This window comes from Nanorana parkeri, unplaced genomic scaffold (assembly GCF_000935625.1).
Source record: "Nanorana parkeri isolate BGI_ZX_2015 unplaced genomic scaffold, ASM93562v1 scaffold1380, whole genome shotgun sequence".
NCBI classification, from domain to species: domain Eukaryota; kingdom Metazoa; phylum Chordata; class Amphibia; order Anura; family Dicroglossidae; genus Nanorana; species Nanorana parkeri.
The window spans coordinates 175,019-183,800 of record NW_017307648.1 but is presented as its reverse complement, the minus strand read 5'-3'; the positions used below and the strand labels follow the sequence as shown (position 1 = coordinate 183,800).

Here is an 8,782-nt window from a genome sequence, read left to right as displayed (position 1 = left end):
GGATCGGCGAGCTGCAGTCTGATCTGGCTGGCAAGGCAGATTTCTCGGCCACCTACCTGCGCTGCCATTTGCTACTCCTAAAGGTTTGTTTCCTATATTGGTAGATGTTGGTATTTCTCCCAGCATTCATTGGAGGACGAAGGACTCCCCATATGGCTATAATCGCCGTCTAAAGGAGGTTTGGACACTATGAACATGTAAAAAGGGGCTAGCTCCCTCTAGTGCCTTGGTTCTCAACTGGTGGGTCGCGACCCTTTGTTCAATGGGTCACCACATGCCGTCCACTTTTCTAGATGAGGCTCCTCAGCCTCCCCCTGGCGCAGCACTGTCCGTTCTCGGGCCAAGCAGCCATTCAAAATATGCTGCCCGGTGCCGAGTGTCACCTTGAGGTGGGTTTGGGATGGGGCAATGGCCGCGAGGGAGCTCCATCCATACGTGCATTGCTTGCACACCTCTCTCATGTGCCCTGTAGAGGTGCCGGGAAACCTCTACAGGGCACGCAAGGGAGCTGTACCAGCAATGCACGTATGGATGGAGTTCCGTCACAGCACAGCAGCCCACACTGGACCCCAGGCTGAGGATCCACTCCAGTTCTCGTAAGATTGGGAGACTCTCTGATTGGCCGGGAAGCCGCCTTCATGCTCCCTTGTCACCTGATGATGATGGAGCTGGCTTTCCGGCCAATCAGGAAGCCGGGCGTCGCGTCATTACACAGCGCGGGCAGCCAGAAAGGTGGCTCCATGCTTTCTCGTCGTCTAGTGATGAGAAGCATGGAGACGGCTAATCGGGAAGCCAGGTGGCGAGTCATTACATGCCGTCTGGCTTCCTTAATGGGCCTTCCGGTACTGGCGAGTACCGGAAAACAAAATACTCGTACTCAATACCGAAAAACTGGTATCTGTGCATCCCTAGTGTCGATCGCAAGGAACTGTATGATTAACGCACTGTGTTAGTGTGAACGATACAAACACAACCACAGACACAATCTCTCGCACGATCACACAACCGCAGACACAATCTCACACACACACACAGACATTCTTTTTTTAAGATCCATCCAGTTTCCCTGCCTTAGAAGAACTGGAGTGGATCCTCAGCCTGGGGTCCAGTGTGGACTGCTGTACTATGGCTGAGCTCCATCCATATGTGCATTTCTTGTTCATCTCTTTTGTGCGCCCCATAGAGGTGCCGGGAGCCATAATGTGACATCACTCCGGTCCAGTTACTTCTACAGGGCACGCAAGGGAGCTATGAGCAATTTGCATATGGATGGAGCTCCCTCGGGGCCATAACCAAGCGGGCAGCATATTTTGAATGGCTGCTCGGCACGAGAACTGGCAGTGCTGCTCTAGGGGGAGGCTGAGGAGCCTCTCGCCTAGTGCAGTGGAAGGCATGCGGTGAACACAGGGTTGCAACGCACTAGTTGAGAATCACTGGTCTAGCGTACTCCATTGAGCTACTCGAGAGGAAGATCTTACGGGGAGTAATCCCATTTTCAGGTCCGCCTGCTGATAGAGTGAGTGTTGGTCTGCTCTTTTTCAGGCACTGAATGAGAAGTTGTGGAGTCTGGCGGCTCCTCTCTACGTGAAGCAGAATTCCCTTGCTGCAACCGCTGTGAAACAGGTACATTTTTCTTCATATAGAGGTCTATTGTTGAATGAATATATATCTGTATAAAGGGAAACTACGGTACCGTATTTGCCGGCGTATAAGACGGGTTTTTAAACTTAAAAACATCCCCTGAAAATCGGTGGTCGTCTTATACGCCGGGTATGGATGTACACAGTACAAATCTTCCGGGTTCCGGCAGTATACCGCTCTGAGCCAATCACGGCAGGCTTTGTATTCATTAACACAAAGCCTGTATTCCTGAATACAAAGCCTGCCGTGATTGGCTCAGAGCGGTATACTGACGGAGGACACAGCGGGGATCGTGGACAAGGTAAGAGACTGTAATCCTGAGTGTGGCTCGGGGTTACCGCTTATGGTACTGAAAATGAACCCCGAGCCACACTCGGGAATACCGCCATGGAGGTTAGTGTGTGTATTCAAACATTATTTTGGGCTATACACGTCTTATACGACGAGTATTGTTTTAAAAAGTAGGGGGATCGTCTTATACGCCCAGTCACCTTATACACCGGCAAATATGGTAAGCCGGTGCTTTTGCCTATTTAAAGCAAAGCATGAGGTTTACTTCAACCCCCTCTCTCGCCTTGCTCTCCACTGCTGCATTCAGCAATGGAAGCAAAAGTACGGAGGAGCATGTCATTTACTCTATATGAGAGTGCTGGGTCAATCAGCGCTACTACATGGGGGAACCATTGCCTTACGTAAGCTGCGACTCTCTAACGGTTCATAGCTGCACAGGGCTTGTCTTCCACTCCCGCGGGTGGGAGAACTACAGGAAGGTAGGTATATGCTGCTGGGGAGGCTTAAGGCCGTGACACACTGCACGCGAAGCAGCGCGGAGCGGTGGCGCGCTGCCTTTGCGAGCAGTGTGTCATGTAATTTTCTCCTCAGGTGCTCCGTGCCGGAGAGCTTTGCTTCGCTCTGCATTGCTTCGCGAGCAGTGTGTCACGGCCTTTACACTATCTGCAAGGTCTGCCGTTTACATTTGCGCCTCCCTTTCCCCTTGCTGAAATGCTGGACGCTATTAGAAATAAAAGTATTCTAATCAACTTTCCATCGACAGAATAATCCTCTGGCAGGATCCCGGGGAATAGTGAGCACTCGAAATCTAGGAAGCCGATGCAGCACAGTGCTGGTAGCATCTTCTCAGCGAGATTTGGGGAGCTCTACATGCACCAGTTTAGCAAGGGGGTGGGGTGGGGGAACGTAAACAGGAGACCTTGTATTCAAGCGATCCTCTCGCCTAAGTGAAGAATCCCAAGGTGTCTGCTACCAAAAGACTGATCATCCACATGACAACCTAGGCCGGAGCTGGTGAATGTCCGGGGTGGAGGGTGAGGGTACAGCTGCAACCTTCATGCTCCTGCATTAAACCAGGGGGATGGTACAGTTGATCAAAGCTGTGCACCAATCTGTCACTTCACCAGGGAGAATGCAGACATTTGGGGTCTGATGGGACAAGCTATCTCACTACAGACAATGCAAATCGCCTATTGCATTCTTATTAGTGTCAGTTGAAGGGATGGGGGGGGGGTGCAAAGCTGCTACCTTGCCTAGGGCACCATCTATCTCATATCTATCTATCTCATATCTATCTATCTCATATCTATCTCATATCTATCTCCTATCTATCTATCTCATATCTATCTATCTCATATCTATCTATCTCATATCTATCTCATATCTATCTCCTATCTATCTATCTCATATCTATCTATCTCGTATCTATCTATTATCTATCTATCTACTATCTATCTCATATCTATCTATCTCATATCTATCTATCTCATATCTATCTATCTCATATCTATCTATCTGTGGCTATATTTTGTATTGCCATTCACTTTGTTACTAAGGCATTGACTTTTCTGACTGCTGAAGTAGCCCGGCCCCTGCAGATAATGTCTCCCTACCCAGTAAGAATAGCTCATTGGCCTTCAAGGAGTTTCTCACTAGACAAGAGGACATGAGGCGGGCAGAGCTTAGCTGAAAGGTGAGGAAATGGAAGCCTTAGTAATGCAGAGAAAACACGATCAGAGGGGAGCACAGAAGTGGATTTTCTGACGAATTGCACCTTGTGGCATCGGCTCTTATAGCTGGACCTGAGCTGACAGGCTCGTTGTGCGTTTTGATGTGATCTTCACATTCTTGCGGGCATGCGCTGGAGTTTAGTATAATCCTATGGAGGTGACGGATGATGGGAATGGCAGGAAGGAGGCTGGACCACCCACCCTGTCAGTTTTTCTACCCACTACGAATGAGCTGGATTGTCATGTACCCGGGCTGATGATGGTCGTTTTATCTTGCAGATCCTGGAAGAGACGTACAAGATGGAGTTTATGTACAGCGGCCTGGAGAACCGCCAGGTAGCCATTATACACCACATGAGGCTGCAGGCAAATGCCCTTCAGCTCCTTGTGATCGCCCGGACTACTAAAGGGTGAGTGTCACTAGGATCAGTATCAGAAAAGCAGCTTTGTGGTATCGAGGGCGAAAGGGGACTGCAGCCAAACAACTAAAATACATCCGCATGAACCATTTCTTCCGCTGAAGGCTTTTGTAGTTCTTAGGGATGCAGCGATGCTGATACTAGTATCCGTATTGGTGCTGATAGCAAGTGTTCGTACGATACTTGTCCCGATACCGGAACTTCCTCGTCGCCTTGGAGCATGGAGCTGGCTTCCTGGCCAATCGGGAAGCCGGGGGGCGGGTAATGACTCACCGCCCGGCTTCCTGATTGGTCGGGAAGCTAGCCAATCAGAAAGCTGGGCGGCAAGTCATTACCCGCCGCCCAGCTTCCTGATTGGCCAGAAAGCCGGCTCCAGGCTTCCTCGTCAACTGGTATTGGTGCATCGCTAGTAGTTCTGTAAAGTTACTCTTCGTTCTAACAGTCAGCAGGGTGCCACTTACTACAGCTTTGCAGCGTCCATTGCCACCTACCTGCCCAGGGATGTGTGAACGACTATCATCATCATCATACTGCTGAGGCCCTCAACATGCGTTACTCCCACCTGCTCAAATACTTTCTTCCCCCATCCCATGGATCTTTGCTGTGCGGCTCCCTCTAATGCTGCCTGTCCTTTCCAGCAAAAATGTCCCTCCTGGGTTTACTTTTTTTTCCCATGTACATGGAAGCTATGGCTTCATTCATCCTATGGGTGAGCTGGACTCAGAGTGGTCTCCAGCATGGGTATGGGGTTGTGGCACGCATGTGCCCTGAGAAGAGGATGTTTTTGCTGGAAAGGCAGTGAAGATCGCTGAGTTGAGGAGGAAGGTAAGATTTTAGGTTGCTGGGATGCACTCTGATAGGCAGGGGAATGAATTAAAGGACAGGTATACCAAAGGTACAGTTATCCTTTATAGTTCTATAAAGAATCTGTGTCACTCACAAGGAGAGGGAGGCTATGGATGGATTCTGCTGTCGTCAAGCTATTTTGAGCAGCAGGAGGATGCATGCAGTACAGACTCATATCTATCTATCTATCCCTATATCTATCTATCTCCTATCTATCTATCTCCTATCTATCTATCTCGTATCTATCTATCTCGTATCTATCTATCTCGTATCTATCTATCTCCTATCTATCTATCTCCTATCTATCTATCTCATATCTATCTATCTCCTATCTATCTATCTCATATCTATCTATCTCGTATCTATCTATCTCGTATCTATCTATCTATCTATCTATCTATCTATCTATCTATCTCATATCTATCTCATATCTATCTCATATCTATCTCGTATCTATCTATCTCGTATCTATCTATCTCGTATCTATCTATCTCGTATCTATCTATCTCATATCTATCTCGTATCTATCTCGTATCTATCTATCTCGTATCTATCTATCTCGTATCTATCTATCTATCTATCTCATATCTATCTATCTCGTATCTATCTATCTATCTATCTCATATCTATCTCTCTCATATCTATCTCATATCTATCTCATATCTATCTCATATCTATCTATCTCGTATCTATCTATCTCATATCTATCTATCTATCTCATGCTTTAGGTACAGGAGGCTTAGGCTCACTTGCATACCAGGAAGTGAATTGCTCACTGTATCCATGTAAGCCATAGAGACCAGAGGCGTGTTCAGTTGCTCAGCCACTGCGAGTGCTGAGTTAGCAAACTGCTGCTGCACGCTGTGCTGAAAGTCAGAGCTCGGCACTACTAACTTGGCACCCGCAGCGGAAGCGAATGTGGACGCAGAGCACTGAGTGTGACGGAGAAGGTGGGGACGTAGCACCAGCAGCCATTTTAATTGTAGGCACACCTGGCAGCGCTGGAGAAAGATGCCTGAACCCTGATGGAGGAATCAATTCCTTGTGGCAACCTTCAATTTAATGTTTTGGTGGACGAGCACACCGAATATTCGTTGGAAAATGGTATTTATTAGTCAGAAATATTCTCCTCCGCCATTTGCTTAGCTGCAGCAAACTGAAGAACAGCTACTCAGGGCTTGGCTAAGGAACAGAATAGAAGTCGCCAGCACTCGATGATATGTGCAAGAAGTAAAGCACTTTTTATTAAATCGTCACATGCGTCATACAGCCAACGCAGGGTCCCTTCTTCTGGGCGACATCATCGGGTGCTGGTGACATCTATTATGGACTGTATCTGACACGGCGCCATCCGTGTTGTCACTTCGAGCCCCAAACTTTCATCCAAGGTCTGTGCGCTGTGCGGAGTGAAAGGTGATTTCATATTATCGATGGCTAAGGAACTGAACACACCTAGCTAATATGCCACTGTGCACAGGTAGGACATATGACATTGCGCAGGGTGTCTGTATGCTGTGTTTTTACATTCTGGTGCTCATTTCTTGTGCTGTCCGCAGGGAGGAGCCTATGATGGGCCGGTGCGAGCAGTTCCTGCAGGAGATAGACGTCTTCCAGAGGTGAGATTGTGTTCTATGCCCTCAGCCTGTTCACACAGGCTTCAGATCATTGTGTAAAGCAAGATTTTACACAGGTCAAGCAGGTTCACTGGCGCCAAAGTATGCCTTGCGTCGGCGGGAGCGGGCCCCTGTATCAGACTCCCGGCTGCTATAGCCAACGTCGGCTTTACACTGGAAGTCATTTGGGCGGACCGAGGCCTTTTTTTTTAGTTTTTATGTTATAATTCACATTTTAAGCCTGAAAATTACTTAAAACCCCCAAACATGATATATTTTCTGAAAGCCGAGACCCTGTAGAATACAATGGCGGCAGTTGCAGATTTTTATGTTGCACAGTATTAGCGCAACTTCTTATCAAACCCCACAATTTAGTGAAAAATGCACTTAAGTTACATTTAGTGCCCCAAATCACAATATAAAACCATTTTTTTAAACAAAATATAAAAGATGAGGTTACAACGAGTAAATAGATACCCAACATGCCCAGGTTAAAAATTGTGTGCGTCCGTAAAACTGCGACAAAATTCAGTACCCCAAAAAGTCCATAGACGACGCTTTAAAAGCCCCCCACAGGTCATCAGTTTAGAGATACGTGTAAATATTGGCCCTAGAATGATTGCTTTCACTCTGGCGTGCGTGATGATGCTCAACACGTGTAGCGCAATCTTCGTTTTCATACGTAAGCGCACCTGACGCAAGGTTACGTGAAGACGCACGTGGGGGCGGGGAACTTTAAAAAAACATTTTTTTAAATTATTTTATTCTATATTTTTAAAACTTTTTATTTCATTTTAATTGCTATAACATAGGGGGGCCTACAAGCCCCCATGTGATAGCATATTGGTGGTGACAGGTGCTCTTTGAGAGGATGCTGGGGGTCCAAAAGGCCCCTATTGTCACCTTTTATACTCCAAATAAGCTATTGAAGTGCAGATCGCAGGCTTCAGGAGTCCAGCAATGACAGCTATGGGAACGGAAGTGATGTAATACATGTCGCTCCCGGTCCCATAGAGCGGGGAGGAGATTGGTGAACGTACATTCGCTGCTCTCCTCCCCAGCTTCCTGCCGACACCCAAGATGCCGGTCCCGGGCCCGTAGGAGGGGCAGCGGAGCTTGGAAACACTTTACCGGATCGTAGAAGCGGTCTGGTGGCAGCTGAGCCACCAGAATCGCTTCTACTGTAAAGCCGACCGCCGGCTCTACAGCTATGAACAGAGCCGGGAGTCTGTTTAACCCCTTAAAGGCCCATGATGGGATAATCCTGTCATAGGTTGTGAAGGGGTTAAGTGTTGTTTTTTTTTTGGTGAATATTTGGGTTTGATAAACATTTGCGCCTGTATCGTGCAACATGAACAATTGCAACAGCCACCATTTCATTCTAAAGAATCCGTGTGTTCAGGAAATGGATATTTCTGGGGTTTTATGCCATTCTCAGGCCCTCTCGTCTCTCGTCTCCGGGCAGCGAAAGGTTTCAATTGCCATTCAGCTCCGGTTTGGGAAGGTTAAAGGAGAACTATGGGGTTAAGGCTTTTCCCCATAGTTCTCCTTAGGGTAACGGGAGGACACAAACTAGCGTCCTCCCATCACCCTAAGCTCAGTATACCGCGAGCTGTAGCTTGCGGTATACTGAGACGCCGCAGCTGAAGCGGATCCCGACAATTGTGCCGGGATCCGCCCAGCTGCGTGACTGACAGCTGGCTCTGCCTATCTAGAGGCAGAGCCAGCTGTACCCGCCCCCTCCCCCGTCCGTTCCGCCAGTCAGCACTGGCGGATCGGAGCGGGGGGAATCCAGCCCCTCCCCTGTCACGGCAGAGAGCCGTGACAGGATCGAGAGGTGAGTGAACGCCGGTATGTGTTCGCTCACCTCCCGATCTACTGAGCGGACCTGTGACAGTCTCATTGTCACAGGTCGGCTAGAACTATGAGGTGAGTGAAAAGCCCTCCCTCATAGTTCTCAGATCCTGATGGGAGGTGCCGACTGTCACTATAAAAACATTGCTTACAGGCAGAGGAGATCCTGCATACCTCTTCTACCATAAAACCCTCTTCCCTCCTGCTAACAATTCTAGCCCGGTACACGGGAAGTGCGATGTACAATGCCGGCCTGGTCCTGGTCTCTGTAATTGAGGGCTGCCGGGGTTCTGAACAGACCAGATGTAACCGAGGCTGAATATTAGCAAACAGTTCCTCTAATGAGTGTTGTAATCTCCCACTTCAGCTTCTTCTACTATTTGCCATT

The 8,782-nt window shown here is 48.2% G+C and overlaps 1 protein-coding gene across 1 annotated transcript in view; it reads left to right on the top strand.

Annotated features, from left to right (window-relative positions):
* INTS4 (integrator complex subunit 4) overlaps positions 1-8,782 on the top strand; it is a 60,977-nt gene that overhangs the window by 27,898 nt on the left and 24,297 nt on the right. The window contains 4 exon segments of the mRNA XM_018569689.1: positions 1-83; positions 1,543-1,623; positions 3,942-4,072; positions 6,484-6,543. Of these exon segments, the coding sequence (XP_018425191.1) occupies positions 1-83; positions 1,543-1,623; positions 3,942-4,072; positions 6,484-6,543 (355 nt within the window).